Source organism: Watersipora subatra, chromosome 4, assembly GCF_963576615.1.
Source record: "Watersipora subatra chromosome 4, tzWatSuba1.1, whole genome shotgun sequence".
NCBI lineage: Eukaryota > Metazoa > Bryozoa > Gymnolaemata > Cheilostomatida > Watersiporidae > Watersipora > Watersipora subatra.
In genome coordinates, this window is record NC_088711.1 from 32,669,443 (window position 1) to 32,689,072 (window position 19,630).

Here is a 19,630-nt window from a genome sequence, read left to right on the forward strand (position 1 = left end):
TGGACTATAGTAGTCAAAACATAACATACAGCTCAGTTTATTAGATTAGAATAGTCACAACATTACCTACAGCTCTGTTTCTTAGGCTATTATAGTAGTCACAGCATTGCATACAGCTCTGTTTCTTAGATTAGAGTAGTCACAAAATTACATACACTCCTGTTTCTTAGATTATGGGTCTTTCAGCAAGCTCATCCATATCCTTACTGGTATAATGCACATGTCTAACTAAGATTTCCAATTGGAAGCTTGGTATCTTCGAGGAGCATATTATATATTATATATCACCAGCATGGACAATCTTATGGGTGTCAATAGAACCTTCAAATTCTATCAATGCTAACAAATACCACCACGCACTAGCAACAGTGTTCAACTTGCCTGCTGCGTTTTCTGCCTTCTTCTGCTTCCACATCTCGACTATAACTGCATGAGCAATTGGAATCATCATGGCCGTAGTAGCGGTATTGCTGAGCCACATGGACAGGAAACCGGTAACAATGATGAAGCCAAGCAATAACCTAAAATTTAAACCACTGCATTAACATTATATAAGTTATATAGTTATCATATAAGTTAACATTATATAAGTTATATAGTTATCATATAAGTTAACATTATATAAGTTATATAGTTATCATATAAGTTAACATTATATAAGTTATATAGTTATCATATAAGTTAACATTATATAAGTTATATAGTTATCATATAAGTTAACATTATATAAGTTATATACTTATCATATAAGTTAACCTAATAAGTTACCTGCCTCTTCATTTAAATATCATTCTTAAGTAAGTACGATTTGATAGAAGGAAATTCTCAATATATTTTTAGCCGAAAGGTTGTGATAGAAGAATTCCTCTGCAGCAGTTAATTAATATGCCTATTTAACCATAATTACGATTGGCAGCTAGTAACGTCATACGTAGCATTCTAGATTTATATAGCATGGGAAGATAATGTAATCCTTACTATCTGTGTACACACAGGCTTGGCAGGTAGTCAACAGGTAAGCAAGCACAGTCAGATAGGCTTATGAAAACCTTGGATGTCTGCCAGAATGTACAAAGAGGTCTTCTTTTTAGTAAAAACCAATAGCAAAGGCGCGAGCTGTTTGACTGTGGCATCAGATTTATTTTTGGTTTGGCAGGATGCCAATGAATTAGAAACTTCCATGTTTACTGTGTGGAATTTTTTCAAGTTACTAATTTTATTAATAATTTAGCCTGTCATAATGATGCATCAGGCGAATAGCTCAAGGTCAAATTTGGTCAGCGAAAATGCACTTTCACAGTTTAGAAACACTACTACAATACTCACATAAAAACTTGGTAATAACTTAAAAAAGCTTAAATCGTACTATATTTAGGTAATTATATTGATTAATTTTAGTTTTATACAAATTGAATCTCAGTTTTTCTTAGTTTTTGAAAAACAGTATAGTTACGAAAACAGTCAAATGTGAATTTTCAAAAAAGTTTAGAAGACCGTTAAATCTTAAAATAATACCTAATTTGATTACAGTTGATGACTAGTTTTGGGTATAAAAGATCTATATATGTAGAAAGGTTTGAAGGTTGAATGGGTGATTCAATGAGTGCTAGTGGACAGACTCCTTCCTTGATATCATTTATAACGAGGCGGAGTGATACGATCAGAATGATTTACTGTTTGAAAGCAAGCGGGCGTCTTTGCAAATGGTAATTCACTTGCCACTAATGACTGTAGCTAAAAGGAACATAATTCCATAATCAATAGGATTAACAAAGTGGACATCTTAAGCCATTACGCTATCTACTTCAGCGTTGACAGACCTTCTGAAAAACACTGCTGAAGGTTGAAGGCTAATATGAGCATAATGGTAAAGTTGACCCTGAGCTGAAGTTTGTATGAGCAACAGCAGCATGAAAGTACTCTAAGAGTTGTGGAGTTATCTTCCTCTGACAATCACAAAAGCGTCTAAAGCAAGACCAGCTTTCTATCAACATTATGACTAGAAATTGAAGCAGGGGCTTAAGATGTTTAAAGCCATGTGCAGGCTGATATGCCATGAACTTGTACAAGCATATTATTATTTAGCACTGTATTATATCAAGTAATGCGATACAATATAGTATTAGCAACATAATGTAGCGCATTTGGCAAAAGTATCACATTAACCGTTATACAAGTTTAGAGTTGAGTCTTCAATCAGAGTGGTGGGAGAGAGAGTATCAATCATTAATTATTCCTATGCTCTGCAAGACTCAGTGCAACTCTGCCGAACTCTGCACAACTCCCGCAACTCTGGACAACTCTGGGCTACTACATTTACCTGCCACTGTTTATAAGATGTTTTTTATTACCAGTGCCATGCCGGGCATTCATCTAGTACATAAATATCATAAATATGTGGTGCAACTGCAGCATGATGGAGAATGTGACGCAAAAAGCCTGTGTCAAGCGCAGATAGATATTTTTCCTTGTTAGTCAGCTCTGGTAGTCGTATTCATAGTCTTTCAGTTTCTGATATTTATTACCATTGCAAAGTATATTTGTAATTCGACACAAAATTCCCTCTAGTTTACTAATGATTACGTGAAACACACACAGGGCAAAGAAAGCCAACTGCCTTGCTTCTAGCATGCTCAGCCTCTTGACATAGCCTCAGCATCCGTCAGGGTGTGAGCATTGATATACAAGTGATACATTAGTACACCACATCAAGTTCCGTTGCTAAAAATATTCCTCACTAAGTGGCTACTTAGGAAGATAAATAAGGAAGCCATTGCTTGATTAACTGGAGAATGCCAACATGTCTCTTGCAAGTATTCTATGCGCAATGTTAACATGTATGAGTGGGCACCAATGTGGTGTAAATACATAGCTGAGGACCTAGCTACGAGATGTGATAGAGTAATTCTAGGACAAAACACGCAATTATTTTAATCATGATGACTTAAATTTGGACATCCTATGTTGACATATTTAATATAATTATCCATAGCGAAGGTCAAGGTCCTTGAATCAGAAGACAGTAATCATACCTTTTGCACATCAGTCTTATGCAAAATATATTTGAGTTGGAGATATAAAAGTGACGGCATATTCTGCTGACTAGAGTTGGTTTGCTCAAAGGTTTGAGTGTTGTAGTTTATGGTATTCCATTGTCATTAGAGTGGTAGTGTAGAAAAAGATTTATTCAAATGGCTAAAAAGGCCATTATTCTCCCATTGACTTCCTTTTAATAATTTTTTTTAATTGAACAAAAAACCAAATGCTTATAGAATAGATGCAATTAAAAGAAAATTCTTTTGTAATGAGAATATGTGAAACATTTCCTGTCTGCACTTAATTTAAAAACTAAAGGCGAACAAGCCCTGATTGTAACAGAGGTAAGATCTCAGCATCGCTGACTTATTGTATAAGAAGCAGCTGTATTGTAACAGAGGTAAGATCTCAGCATCGCTGTCTTATTGTATAAGAAGCCGCTGTATTGTTCATTTAAAATACAGAGAAGCCTTGTCATGCACATCAGGTAATTCATTTTTGCATAACACCACCTGGCTAATCATAACAGTAACACCTGTTCTAATAAGAAGAATTTCACTATGTATATTACTATCAGTTCTGGAACATATTTATACAACAATCTACCATTGTGGGTTGTATTTGTTGATATACGTATTTAAAAACTACTCAACTTTAAAAATGTAGCTAACTTTTAGATATCTAACTGAAAAACTTAAAACTGATACTTCTGATGATTTAAAGATAACGCCACTTAGGAGTTATCCTTTTATTTAAAGATAACACCACTTATGAGTTATCCTTTTATTTAAAGATGACACCACTTAGGAGGAGTTATCCTTTTATTTAAAAATTGAATTCTGCCCAGTTTGTGATTATTAATGCATTTAGCTTATCTCATAATCAAAATCTCAGATAATAATATAACGTAGCAAACTTGTCTCAGGTACTTTACTTCATCTCTGTAGCCAACAAGTATTTGACAATATTCTAATACCGCTGGTAAAGTTGTTAATCTTTGGTATAAGTCAAACACTTGACTTATAGCTGCATGGTATTATTATTAGAAGAGGCTTTTATATGTCTGTGATCCTAAGATCAAACAAATGAGAACTCCATGCTGACAGTGAAAAGCGATAATCTTACTACCAGTAGAGCGTACAAGCCTGATTATAACTTGTGATGGCGCTGGGTATTGAGCTTGTCATAGACAGGCAAGTTGGTGCTCAGGATAACTAGTAGGGATGAAAGACTGTGTCTTTGGTTAGATGCTATTCAGCCTGACATAGCATCTATACAATGACCAGGTTACAGCACTTCTTGTGTTGACAGTCTACCAGGTTACAGCGAGCCGTGTGTCAACTGACCACCAGGTGACCAGGTTACAGTGAGTCGCTTGTCGACTAACTACCAGGTAACAAGGGTTACAGCAAATCACGTGTCGACTGATTACTAGGTGATCAGATTACAGGGAGTCGAGTCGTGTGTCGACTCGCTACGCAGAATACTAAGTAGATTTATACTCACATTTTTGGTTTTGTCCCTACTATGATGAGCACCCTCAATGCTATCCTTTTGTGCAAGTTCCACTTCTCTATGGCCGTAGCGAACATCAACCCTCCAACAAACAGGAAGTTTAGATCCTGCAAGCAGCACGGCAGCCATTTCACTAAAAGCCTCAAGCCTGGTCTTATGACTTTTTTACTCTTCTTATAGAATCTTCGCTATTTGGTTATTTACCCTGTTATCTTTCATAATTATTTACCTTTTTAGTTAAATTTTGGAAAACAACGAATATCATAGCAGATAATGCATATTATATTATATATCATATTATATTGTCAATCTCTTCCTTGTAGACAGTTCAAATGTACAGCTAAAATATGTCATACCTTAGTACATGCTTGGGAAGGTGCCAAAAGTGCCAAGACACTGGGGGTCACACAAATTTTCGTGTCGCCTGAGCTAGTGAGTGCACTGAACAATACTAATAATTTGTTTATACTATACATATAATTTGAGAATTCTTTTATGCTATCCAAGTGTTAAAGAATGTTGTTATAATGAACTAACACAACAATAATCACGTTGCAACTACGTACAATACAATAGTTGAGGTGGAATTGCTCAGGAATTGCTGGCGGGGTTACTCTTTTTAATCATCAAGCGTTTATTGGACTCGGAATCCAGGTTTTACCTATCCCTGTGGGCATGCCCACAGTCATGCTGACTGTGGGCATGCTGATTGTGGGCATGCTGACTGTCATGCTAACAGTCATGCTGACTGTGGGCATGCTGACTGTGGGCATGATGACAGTCATGCTGACTGTGGGCCTGCTGACTGTGGGCATGCTGACAGTCATGCTGACTGTAGGCTTGCTGACTATGGGCATGCTGACTGTGGGCATGCTGACTGTGGGCATGGTGTTTGTGGGCATGCTGACAGTCATCCTGATTGCGGGCATGCTGACTGTGAGCATGCTGACAGTCATGCTGATTGTCAGCATGACTGTCAGTAATGTGGGCACGTTAAAGATCCACCTCTGTCCTTCGCACGTTGGGCACGTGAAATTGCTACCTGGCTCTGTCAGACTCTGAAAGTGTTGCAAAATGCATCCCTTTGGGTTAATCTGACAGTTCCAGAAGAAGCCCTTGATAAGTGTTAGAACCACCCAAGGCAGTTTATAAAAACTAGTGTTGGCGATGTGTTTCTCTACTAAACATGAGAACACTACCAAGCATTGTCACCACATGACAAAAGCATGCCATTACAAGGACATGCTGACAGACATGCTGACAGTGGGCATGCTGACTGTGGATGTGCTGACAGTCATGCTGACTGCAGACATGCTGACAGTCATGCTTACTGTTGGAAGGCTGACAGTCAAGGGGGATGTTGAGTAACTTGGACGGCTAGAAACTAGCCAACCAGAGCAAGATGTGCCACCCGGAGCAGCTGCAGACTATACGCACCTGAGCTATACTACATTTATATGTTAATTATTGAGGAAAACCAGGGTTTTCAGATCACTAGCTTTGGCTAGTGTTGGACCATGGCCAACAAATTAGCATTCGCAGAAACTATCTGTTCTCACCTAAATAGATAGTCTTCTGTACTACTAAGAAGAAGAGACAGTGCGTATAAGAAATTATTCCATCATGGAATTACAAACTTGGAGTGCTGGAGAAAAAGTAGTTATTAACTCTTGTTACCCTGTAGGGCATCGGATCGCCTCATGTCCTTCAGTTGGTGGCTTCAAGGTGCAAACATATTAGCTAATATGAGTATAGCAGAGAGGTGCTCATGAATAGGGTGTGAAAGGAGAGATGGAAGAAAGCTTGGAAGGGCAATATTAGGTTACATGTTGACATATCTTCTCAATGAACATACGTGTAGATCAATAAAACATCATTCTCTATTGGTTTACAGCATACAGTATGCTGAGAAAAGTAGTGCTTGTATTACAGGATTAGTGTAGTTCTAACATTAAGCAGTCATGTGTGATCGTATCTACATTTGTGTATGATCCTATCTACATTCGTGTCTAATCGTATCTACAGTCATGTCTGATCGTATCTACAGTCGAGTCTGATCGTATCTACATTCGTGTGTGATCATATCTACATTTATGTCTGATCATATCTACAGTCATGTCTGATCATATCTAAATTCGTGTCTGATCGTATCTACTTTCGTGTCTGATTGTATCTACATTCGTGTCTGATTGTATCTACATTCGTGTCTGATCGTATCTACATTCGTGTCTGATCATATCTACATTCATGTCTGATCGTATCTACATTCGCGTCTGATCGTATCTACATTCGTGTCTGATCATATCTACATTCATGTCTGATCATATCTACATTCGTGTCTGATCATATCTACACTCATGTCTGATCGTATCTACATTCGTGTCTGATCATATCTACATTCGTGTCTGATCATATTTACATTCATGTCTGATCGTATCTACATTCGTGTCTGATCGTATCTACATTCGTGTCTGATCGTATCTACTTTCGTGTCTGATTGTATCTACATTCGTGTCTGATCATATCTACATTCGTGTCTGATCATATCTACTTTAGTGTCTGATCATATCTACATTCATGTCTGATCATATCTACATTACTGTCTGATCGTATCTACATTCGTGTCTGATCATATCTACATTCATGTCTGATCGTATCTACATTCGTGTCTGATCATATCTAAATTCATGTCTGATCGTATTTACTTTTGTGTCTGATCGCATCTACTTTCGTGTCTGATCATATCTACATTCGTGTCTGATCGTATCTACATTCGTGTCTGATCATATCTACATTCATGTCTGATCGTATCTACATTCGTGTCTGATCATATCTAAATTCGTGTCTGATCGTATCTACTTTCGTGTCTGATTGTATCTACATTCGTGTCTGATCATATCTACATTCGTGTCTGATCATATCTACATTCATGTCTGATCGTATCTACATTCATGTCTGATCGTATCTGCGTTTGTGTCTGATCATATCTATATTCATGTCTGATCATATCTATATTCGTGTCTGATCGTATCTACATTCGTGTCTGATCATATCTACGTTCATGTCTGATCATATCTACATTCATGTCTGATCGTATCTACATTCGTGTTTGATCGTATCTACATTACTGTCTGATCATATCTACATTCATGTCTGATCGTATCTGGACTTGCATAAAATATTTTGCCTACCGTCAGGTAGTTGACTGCAACAGCCTTAGAACTCATCAGACCTATCATGGGAGCGAGGAAAAGTGGAATCAGTGCGGTCGCTGCCAGTGGAAGGGCTTCCGTGCACCAGTATATAGCCATCAATAAGAGGATGTATGCACATTTCGATATCTGTAAATTTAAATAACAGAAAAGATAGTAAAAACAGTTTTAAATTGTTTCTTTCTCACACAAAGCACATGAAGTTAATTACAACGTATTTGAGCAAAGCACGCTGGATTTTATGACTGTCTAGGGTCTAGGATCTAGAACTCTAGGTTGGAACAGTGAAATATTATTATTAAGCACCAATTATTAAAAATTAGCAATAGCCTTAGTGAAAGCCTAAAATTCTGCCTGACCTGTCAAAGAAGAGCAAGGTGTATTGGTTAGTTTATCTAACAAGCTGACAAAAATTCCATGGAGAACACATCAGCAACTAAAACACCCTGTACAGTAGAAACTCCTATAACACAAACCTCCTATGGTGTAAATACACTTAACCTATAGAGTTTATGTAAAGGCTTTGATTCATATTATGTAACAAATTTCACATAACGTAGTGTCAAATCAGTGGAAGTTCTCAATTTTGATTTAAAAATGAGAATCTTGTAGTTAGTCTTAAAAAATATCCCTTCTCTTTTGCTGCATCTGGTAGAGAAAACGACTTATATTTTCATTTTATATACAAGTACCATGGCGGTGCAGTTCGCCATGAGAAAACATCAGGTTGTGTCGATAAGGCACAAATAATAAGTAGATGAGAAATTGTTCAGAAATACTTAAGGTGATCGATATGAGCATGTGTAACAGTGTTGGTCTACCAATCTCAATTTCATGAGTTGCAACAACGTCCAAAGTTATCTTGTATCCTAACATTGAACCCTGGAGACAGAAAGACGTTGGGCAAATCTGAAGACAGAGAGACGAAGCGCAGATCTGGAGACAAAGAGAAGATGGGCAGATCAGCACCGCAATCTTTATAGTAAAGATACTTTTGTTTTACTTTATTGTAGACACATCAAATATTTTTTGATTCTTTTTCTTTTGCAGAATAGACTTTTTTGTTTAAAAAAAAGTAAACAAATCGTTATAATATGACATCAAAGGTGTAAAGACTTATTGCAAAATTACCGCAGTTAGATATCATAAACCGAGTGAAAGCGATAAGACAAAGGAGAAAAATGGTCGATACATACCAATAAATATGCAGTTGCTGTACTGTACAGCCCATAAATTCAAGTTGAGTCTAGGTTTTTCTTTTTTCAAGGGCGAGAGAATTGAGTTTGAAAAGTTATTGGAGCGGATTAGAGTTATTGGAGCGGATTAGGATGGATTAGGCAATTTGAATGTATTTTACTGTTCTTATTACGTAAAATCCATATAACGTATAAATTCCTGGAATGGATTATTTGTATTGCAGCGCCTACCGCATTTGCTTAAATTTTGTTTACAGAATGCCAGATGAGCCAGCAATGCATTAGTATCATAGTGCATTAGTGCATATTGGTGCATTAGTATCATATCATAGTGCTTCAAATTGCAGCACTTGTGCATTTACAGATAGCTGGACACTTGTGCATCTACAGATAGCTTAATACTTGCATTTTTACAGATAGCTGGACACTTGTCCATTTACCGCACTTGAGCATTGAAACTTTGTTGCCTAGTAAAATATTGTAACTATTAAAGTATTTAAACAAGAATAAGGCCTTTGGAGCTAAGAGTCTATAACCAGAATTTGACTGCAGCTACAAAGTTAACCTTGGCACTTCTAAGATAATCCGGGTTATAATAGGAGAACACTTCACAATAACACAGTTTACAACTTTACATATACATATAGATTAACTCGAGTGGCCAATTAAGAGATCATGCACTCAGACAGATTCATCATATGGTCAGTCTCACCCTATGACTGCTTCTGTTAATAATGGAGTTTGGACTGGCATCCCATGAGCTAGTGAGTCTTCCTGAACAGAAAGAAGCTAATGAAACTGAGCTAATGAAATGAGTTTATCAGGCAACAAGCCAATTTCATATGTTAGCTCTGTATGACCAGATAACTCCATATGCTAGCTCTGTATGACAAGGTTACTCCATATGTTAGCTCTGTATGACAAGCCAACTTCATGTGTTACATGTAGCTCTGTATGACAAGCCAACTTAATGTGTTACATGTAGCTCTGTATGACAAGCCAACTTCATTCGTTACATGTAGCTCTGTATGACAAGCCAACTTCGTGTGTTACATGTAGCTCTGTATGACAAGCCAACTTAATGTGTTACATGTAGCTCTGTATGACAAGCCAACTTCATGCGTTACATGTAGCTCTGTATGACAAGCCAACTTCATGCGTTACATGTAGCTCTGTATGACAAGGTAACTTCATACGCTAGCTCTGTATGACAAGGTAACTTCATACGCTACATGTAGCTCTGTATGGCAGTGAATTGGATTTATTTACTGTGTATGTTAGCTATTCATTTGAACACCACATTTTCCTTGATGTGCACTAACTTATTGTGGTTGTACAGAAAACAATGTTGCAGCAGATTTATCATCAAGCGAGAGCAGTCTCATAGATTTATTGCATACAAAGCTATTTGTTCAAACCTAGTCAGAAATCAAGTTTTAGAAGTGAGGCTAATGTACAGACCTTTGACCTTTGACATAGACAGAAAATACCGCTGCTTGTGTTGTGATTTGTGAGACCCCTTTTAATGTTTCGACTTAGCAAAGCATGTATTGTTATTGTTGGTAGTTGCCATAGTGAACTTGAAACACCTGGGGATCGGCATGCCTGTGGCAAAGCCATTTAACTGAGTATAAACTATTACCAGAGAAACACAACTGTTCCAGGGATAAATATAACCTAACAAATATTGTTAAATAAATGTATATTTTCAGTTTCCCAACAGTATAAAGATAGCCAAGTACTGCTCTGAGGCTAAAGCCAGTATTCCTCTGGGAACCATAGAGCGTTGTTTAAACTAATAGAGTGATTACAGCTATTAGACAATCTCAAGAGAGAGTCCCAGCGGAAGCTGATAAACAATTAAAGGCAATGCTGCCGGCATATAGAGAATCTTATGCATACTCTGAGGGCACTCCCTGAGGATACTCTAAGTTGGAGTTATCTAACATGTGCTAAAAGTCTGAGAGATATTTACATCTGGATATGTAAGAATGCTGAGTGTAAAATGACACCGTGTTTTCTTGTTCAAAGTAATAGTAGAATAAAAAAATGACTGATTCAACAAACATAAGAAGTTGTCCTCTAATACATCGGCGAATACAGATAAAATTTATTCATTGGAAAAACTTTAAAATTTAAATATTAAAATACATAAATGAGCAAGAGGGTTGCAAAGAGCTTCAAATATTGCGTATTTTATGCCTGAAAATTGGAGACAAAATACTAACGTTGCTTTTCTATGCCACAAAACTACAATACTGTTTTACCGTTCGTAAAAATGCTACACTAAATGGAGGGTATAATTTTATACCTTCTTAACCCTTTCACTACCGCACTAAATTCTGACTGAATGATTATTCCGCCCAAATTAATTTAAACAGATTTTCAAAAAATTGATATACCGCTAGTATTTATGCAATATCTTGAGAATCAATGCAGATATCATTTTAATGTAAAATGAATCTTATTCAGAAAAAATTTTCTACAAGATGAGTATAAAACTGTTTAGTGAATCCCACTCTCACAAAATTTCTGACGCTTCCTTTGCAGTGAAAGACGGCGTGAGTTTCTTATTACCATGACGATAGCGATTTGGTTTTCCCGTTTTGAAAAATGATTTGAAATGGAATTGCTTAGTAAAAAGATTTTGCTACAAGATTGGCAGCAAGGTTTTTTATTGGAGACAAAATTTGATTGGTTTAGCTAATATGTAGGCTTCGTAATGAAAAGAAAATTGAAATCCCATTGATTACAGTCTGTACTTGTATTACCGCGAAAGCCTATACATCGGCTTACATATACACTTAACCTGCGATGATATTATAGCCTGTGCTTTGATTTGCCAATTGTTGGAGCGTTCAATTTTTTATTTCATTTTAATTTTGAAGGCATATTTTTATTTTGTAACAGTATTCAACAGCGTTGCATAAAATATCATTGCGCTCATTGATGTATGCTACAGTTAGCAGCCAAAACTGGCTTTTTATGTGATAGAAGAAGAGTTACCAGTATCGGTCAATTGTAAGCTGAGCTAAGATTTGCTATCAAATAATATGTTATAAATCTGAAAATTGATAAATTATATAATAATAATCTATCAAATGCTACAAATATATATACAATAACCATACTTAAATACACACAAACGAACCATACTTATAATACATGCAGAAACAAAAATTAACATTTTTGAAACAAAAATATTAGCACAGCAAAGATTTTACGCAAAAATGATAAACTCAGCCACATAGGCGCTCAGCACAACTTTTAGCCTAAAACTAGTCATTCATATACCATCGTAAATGTAAAATGTTTTTTACATATGTCGAAGTAACAAGACCGCGGTGAAAAAGGAACTACTATTGGCCCGATACAGTAATTAATTATTTTTATGGCATTGCTTTTAAAGTTTTAACGAGAAATCGAAAAGCTTAGGAGTTGGAAAACGGACTTGGATACAAACAGAAACAATGAAAGAATTAATTGTTATTGCTGTAAACGAGTCATTATTAGTATGATTTTGAGGACATTTTTCAACTTACCCCTTGCTATTATGGGTTCGTAAAGATCAAAAAATGTGAAAGTGGTGGTCAAATGGAGGTGGCGTTCAAATGAAGGTGGCGTTTAGTTAGAGGTTTTATGATATATATACATATACCATAAAACCTCTACTTTTTCGTCGAAAAGGTTAAAAACATTTTTAACCTTTTCCGATGAATACGTTAAAAACTTTGATTGAACAGCATAAGAATGATTAGTAGCTGTATCAGGCTAATAGTAATTTCTTTTTAATGCATTCTTGATACTTTGAAGTAGGTGAAAAAAACTTTTGCATTTACTATGAAATCTGTGCTACTATGTATTTGGAAGCTAAAACTTTGAGGGTATTCTGATTACGCAATTCAAATGGCTTCCCGTAAAAGTTTTGCTCCGCTAAAAATTGTTTGGATGTTAATATCAACTAGCTCAGCTGAGCAGAAAAGAAACTGAGGTCAAAAGACACTGTGGAAGGTATTGAACAGCCAGAAGAATATGAAACATTTTCGAACGAAGGCAACAATCAGAACTCAACTGGCTGAGCAATTGATGCCAGTCTTTTTGTTTTAAAAATGCTAATAGTTGTTTTAAAGTGTTAATTTTTGTTTCTGCATGTATTATAATAATATATATATATATTATATATTATAATTATGGCTTGTATATGTCACTTGTTCTGGAATATATATTTGCAGCATTTGATAAACTATCATTATTGTAAAACTTACAAATGTGCAGATTTATAGCGTACTATTTGATAGCATGATTGCGGTAATCTGAACTCAGGTTACAATTGATCGGCGACCATAACTCCACTTCTATTGCAAATAAAAAGCTAGTTTTGGCTGCAAACTGCAGTAAACATATCCATGGGTGAAATGAGTTTTTTGGGTAACCTTGTTAAATATAATTATAAAATGAAAATATGCCTTCAAATTTAAAATGAAAAACAAAGAAAAGCTCCAGCAAATTGCAAAGAAGGCTATAAAATCATTGTAGGATAAGTGCAAGCAATAGATATCAACTGATAGAGAAACGTGTCAGCTTTTATGTGCATACTTAGTTAGTGATCTACGACAAGTTGGAAGTAAGCTAACAAATTTCTTGCCTCCAAAAGAGTTAATTTCGCACCACCTGAAGGAGAGTGCACAATATAGGCGACATACGATTTGCCTGCGAAAGGGTTAAATTTATCTTCTCAAAATTCTGACGAGGTGTTTAAAAAATACACCTCTAGTAAAGCGCCACTGTGAGAGAAGGGTCAAAAATAGAGCGCCATAGCTTTCAAATAAAGGTTTCACGGTAAATACATGTATATCCGCATATATACATACGTGTATATATAATATATACATTATACATGTACATATATATATTTATATATATATATATATATTTATTTATATATATAAATACATGTACATGTATTTATATATATATATAAATACATGTATATGTATATATATATGTACATACATATATATATGTACATATATATATATACATGTACATATATATATTTATATATATATATATATTTATATATACATATATATTTATTTATTTATATATATACATCTGATACCATTTTATTAGATGAAATACAGCAGAAAATTGTAATGATTAAATTAAGTTTATCAGTAGATGTTTTAAATTCCATTCTACATACTAAACAAATAGGTATTGTGAAGTCATTGTGAGAACTTGATGGCTCAGTTGATAGGATTGTAAGATTAGTCTAAACAGACTGGACTGAAAGTGTTATTAAGTATGTAACATTGGTAGGCAAACATGTCGACAAGCTTGTAGTCTGAGTAAAGGTACGTTGGTAGGCAAACATATGGACAAGCTTGTAGTCTGAGTAAAGTAGTCTGACAGTAGCTTGTAGTCCGACTTTTACAACAGCAGCCTTATGGCCAGCTGTCACAACTCACTAGACTGTCTGGTATTTCTGTGATGATGGGCAGGAGCAGCAATGGAGTCAGCAGAACAACAGCGAGTCTCCAATTGTTCAAAACCTGTCTCAGAGGTGAACTTGTTATAGCCTGGCTACTCATTTCCGTGCTGCGGGCCGGCAATGGCGTCTCATTATTTTTAGTCAGAGGTTCGCTGCTCGTCAAAAAGTCAAGATCTGATTGGTCAGGAGAATTATCTAAAAGCAATATTGTTTATCTGATGATTATGATAATAATGAGGCTACAGCTCTGAGCGAACTGCTGGTATATGACTAGCTAATTAGATGGCCATGTAACTACGGGGGGGGGCCATGTCTTCATGCGGCGTCCATGCCATTATAGCATTCAAAGCAACTGATCACGTTTCTAAATAGGTTCAAGTAGGTTGGTAATGCATTGACCTTAAAGGTTTTTTAGCTTTTAAAAGCTTGTAATCACATTTCCACATATTTTTCAACTACAACACAGCAGAGTAAGACATAGTGAATCTTTTGATACCAAATAACTGTAATGTGAATTTTGTTGCAAGTAAACCTTTAACGATTTTAGGACAACTATATTTGGCAAATGGCTTATTATCAAAGCTTTGCTGGCTCTAGAAGCTGATCAAGCCAGAGTCCTTCATGATACTTTAAGGGGTGGTCTCGTCTGAAAGAAGCCCAACTACAGCTCCCAACATTAATAGCGTCTGTTAGAAAAGACATCTAGAGCAACCCTTGCAAAAGCTTGCAACCGTACGAACAACTCAATATTATTATTAATACGCACCTAATATTTATTTATGGACAGTTTATTTTATTGTTGTTCAATATGTATCAAATGAAATCAATAAATAACAAGCCAGTATATAGCAAAGGACAATGTCAGTTTTCTGAATTTTATCCAAACTAGTGTAGCTGTTCCTCGCAATGTGTGACTAGTTCTATGAAATATACAAATTCTGAAACGAAAGAACAGACATAAGTCATAAGAGAGCACCAGTAGCACCTGTCACTGGTGCTACTGGTAAATGCCTGGGTAATACAAAAGTCTTTGGACGGAAAACTCATTTTTATTTAACATATATACAACATTTACCATTCTAACTTTTAGACTTCATATCATGAGAAAAGTGTTTTTTGTGCAGTTGGAATAAATAAAGAGAAAAAATAAAACAACTGTAAAGGTTTTCAAACTTTTTTAAACAACTGCAACATTTAAATTTCATATCATGAAAGAAGTATTTTGTAAAAAAAAATTAGGCGAAAAAATCAAACTGTAAATGTGTTTAAATGTAAATGTGAAATCATTTGCAAGTAATGGCTAAATATAGTCTGTTTTGCGACGATTACATTGAAAAATTATTTGGTATACGATTATATGATTTTAGTTCGTTTCAGCGTTGGCATCATAAGGCGAAAATATTGTATAGAAAGATATAAAAACCCGTAGTAATTATCTAATGCTATCACTGCCTCTTAAAAATTATCAAAATCATCATTAAAAAGTAGTAACCAAACAATAGGTTAACCTTAGTAACTATAGTTACCTACAATAACTTTAGTGCATTTTGTGGTTATGATCCGCAAAAAATGTAACATGACAATGTACCACGTGCAAAGTCCTTACGTTCAAGACAGTCGTGTTACATGATGCTGAATCTAACTTATATGAATTTGCTTACTAAACATACTTGAAGGAAGTTTTCATATGCATTTTAGTAAACTTTTAACTAAAAGTCTTATCACTTGTTTATTATCTGTTTGCAAACCCTTTTTTACCATAACGGATGACGCTGAACTGAGATATAATCGCCAAATTTAAATTTCGAGATAAATTATTGTTGATATCGTATGGCGAAAAACAAATTAGCCCTAGTACGGCGAGGACAGAAAAGCATCGTGTTTCATAGATTTCATAGTTTCAATGAATATGTCATTTAGCGTGGGCAATCAAGGAAAGTTATATTATAAAAGGTATACAGTATATGATAAGATCAATAAAAGTTAAGGACTGTATAGCTTATGGTTTGTTTTGTTTGTTTTATTTCATCAAAAGATATGAAAACAGAAAAAACAACAAAAGAAAATAATGATGAGGCCCAAACTGTGCCGAAACTAAATTCCGAAATCCAATCTGGTTTTCATGAATCAAATTATTACTTTCTAAATATTGCATTATTTGTGTGTTCAAGATCTTTTCCAGCATTTTGCTTATGACGGGCAGTATCGAAATAGGCCGATAATTTGAACAAAGCTTTACTGAGCCTTTTGTATAAATAAAGGTTTTACTTTAGCTATTTTAAGAGATTTTGTGATTTGGCCAATTTCTAAAGATTCATTAATTAATTTTGTCAAAGGATTGCAAATAGAGCGCGTGTTTTGGAAACTTGCGGTTGCGATCACCGTGAGTTCAATTTCAGCCAAGTTTTTCATTGCTCAATTCTTCATTTACAAATAGATCTTTAGTAATTACTACAGAGCTATAAATAGATCTTTAGTAATTACTACAGAGCTATAAATAGATCTTTAGTAATTACTACAGAGCTATAAATAAGCTCTCTAAGCTTATGCATATAGTACTTAGGAACGTTTACTAACAGTCTGTTGATATCTTTATTCTCTTACATATCATCACCTGAATCTAACTCTCCTCTCATCCCAACATATTAGTAAGGTTTTCTCAAAAAGCTATTCATAACAACTTACCTCCTCACAAAAAACCTTTAGATATAATCTTATCAAACACTGTGGCGAATGATAAATCAGCTACAAGGACATGCTATAACGTTGAAAGAGAATTGTTAGCCAGCCCTGACAGTGCGCTTGAGGACAGGTGTCAAAAAGCTTTGCCACTTTTGATTGGCCACATAGCAAAGGCGCAAAATCATCAGAAGATGAGAGGCTACTCCTAATTGCAATGGATACTTTCATAGTTTTATGTGACAACGGAATGTGGGTTGGTGCCATCTTCTTACCATAGTTGTTAGTTGTTACTGGAGCTGGTTTGGGTTGTAGCGAGACTAATACTGTCAAAGTATCATTACTCATGGCAGCTGAGCTAATACACCAATAGACTCAGCGCTGATGGTAGCAGGCTCATGCTCAATATTATTGTTTGCACTACAGGCCTTTTTGCTGAGTCGCTATTCAATTTGGAATCAATAACTGCAGCTGTTTTAGAAAAACAAACACATTTGCTTTCATTGTTGATTGATTATCTAAATGTTCAATACAAACTGATCACTCTATGGGTTCCTGTCATACATCTATGCTTAGTGTGGCCTGGACTATCATTGGATGGTTATACGAGGTATCTTTGGCAGTTTGAAGGATTACAAATTTCAGCTCATCAAACAGGAAACCATACTGTTTCCATTTCCCTTGTCAACAATACATTTCTAAAATGATGGTTAACAATGATAGCATTGTCATATATACAACTTGGTGTGTAGAGTTTATAAAGTACAGCAGAGGACCCACAACTGAAGAGACCCTCAGGAGGCTGGGTTTACTCTCCAGCGATTTTGCTAACAGCGGAAGAGACCACCAGGAGGCTGGGTTTAGTCACCATCAGGTCTGCTCACAACAGGTGAGACCAGCAGGCTGGGTTTACTCCCCAGTAGGTCTGCTAACAACAAAGAGACCATCAGGAGACTGGGTTTACTCACCAGCAGGTCTGCTAACAGCAGAGAGACCATCAGGAGACTGGGTTTACTCACCAGCAGGTCTGCTAACAACAGAAAAGAACACCAGGCTGGTTTACTCTCCAGCAGGTCTGCTAACGACAGAAGAGACAACCGGGCTGGTTTACTCACCAATTCTATGTTTGCTCGTCACAAGCAGCAGTTCAGGTTCTCCACTCATCATAGGTTCTTATCAGAGCTCTCTCTTCCTTCCAGACTCAGTAGAACTGTTAGCCTATTGTGACCGCACGCACGCCTCTAAAGAGCTCGGTCTTCTCCTCGCCGCTAGAAATACAGCACTATTTGTACATGCAACATGAATGCTGGCCTTTTCTCTCTCTTATTTGTAAAGACTTAATTAGCTTACAAGTAGATTGGCAATGATGTGGCTACAAGCCAATTGTTATTGCAGATTCTGTTTATGAGTAGTTACAGATACCAAAATACTCCTGATGCGCCTGAACATAAGAGCAGAAATATATTGACAACACTTTCAGGAAATACAAACATCATCGACAGCATATGCACCTCTCTTAAAATAGACTCATCGAGTTTATTATAGAAATTAGGAACTACCTATTAGGTATGTTGAAACTGCTATCAGGTATGTTCTTGTTAGAAAGCATGGTCTTACTATTGGATTAAAGTTTGCACTCACCCACAAATATATATCTGTAGTTTACTGACTGCATCTAATAAAATTGTGGTCATACATCATTTAGATCTAAGATATTATTGAACCTAAGAATACCTTTATACAACAAAACCAATGTCTGATTAATTTTAGAAAAACTATTATTCGCAAACATGGAAAGGACTTCAACTCAATACTGGTGCATTCCTGAAGACATGGAGATACAAGCAGGCATACCAAATGGCAATCAATTCACCAACAAATTACAAGCGACCAGAGCACAAATGTAAATTAAACAAACTACATCTTCATGTAAATAAAAAGGGAAAATGACGTGGTTGATTGTTTATGTTGAAAGCTCTGGTTTAAATGCACAGCCCGGTATCTAATTTATCATAAGTTCAAAACTAGTAATATGCGTTTATTGCAATAAGTTAAAGATGAGGGTTGGTGAGCCAGAGGTCTCTACATTTGGTCAAGTGCCAGCTAATGACCAATCCTCTATACCGAAGCCTTAGCGGTGCTAGCCAGCAACTAATGCCTAGGAATGATTGACATAAACTTTCCAACCTATGATTAAGTTTCCAAAACTTGAGTTACACTCTATACAGAACACAGCGCACTCACTTACCGTAAGTCCGACGCGTGAACAACAGAAGCTTTCTGCTATGCTATGATATGCCTGCGTAAATGTCAACCCATACCATTAGGACTACCACTAGAAGAAACCGGTGTCACTTAGCTCGCTTAAAAGGCTTAAAGCCCAAGCTAAGAAAATCAATTTTAACCAATGCCTTGAGACAGCCTTGTTTTGATGACTATTTAGCAGTAAAATATAGCAAACACGCTAAATTGAATTAGCAGTTGCATTATAATAATGC

The 19,630-nt window shown here is 35.9% G+C and overlaps 1 protein-coding gene across 1 annotated transcript in view; it reads right to left on the reverse strand.

Moving 5' to 3' along the window:
- The window catches only part of LOC137393315 (Na(+)/citrate cotransporter-like), a 40,097-nt gene extending 20,669 nt beyond the window's left edge, over nucleotides 1-19,428 (reverse strand). The window contains exons 1-6 of the mRNA XM_068079811.1: nucleotides 19,381-19,428; nucleotides 18,248-18,400; nucleotides 14,431-14,648; nucleotides 7,743-7,892; nucleotides 4,543-4,658; nucleotides 382-521 (exon numbers count right to left, since the gene is read on the reverse strand). Coding sequence (XP_067935912.1) covers nucleotides 382-521; nucleotides 4,543-4,658; nucleotides 7,743-7,892; nucleotides 14,431-14,648; nucleotides 18,248-18,299 — 676 coding nt within the window. The 5' untranslated portion in view covers nucleotides 18,300-18,400; nucleotides 19,381-19,428. The remainder of the gene's footprint in view (nucleotides 1-381; nucleotides 522-4,542; nucleotides 4,659-7,742; nucleotides 7,893-14,430; nucleotides 14,649-18,247; nucleotides 18,401-19,380) is intronic.
- Between the last annotated feature and the right edge of the window lie 202 nt (nucleotides 19,429-19,630).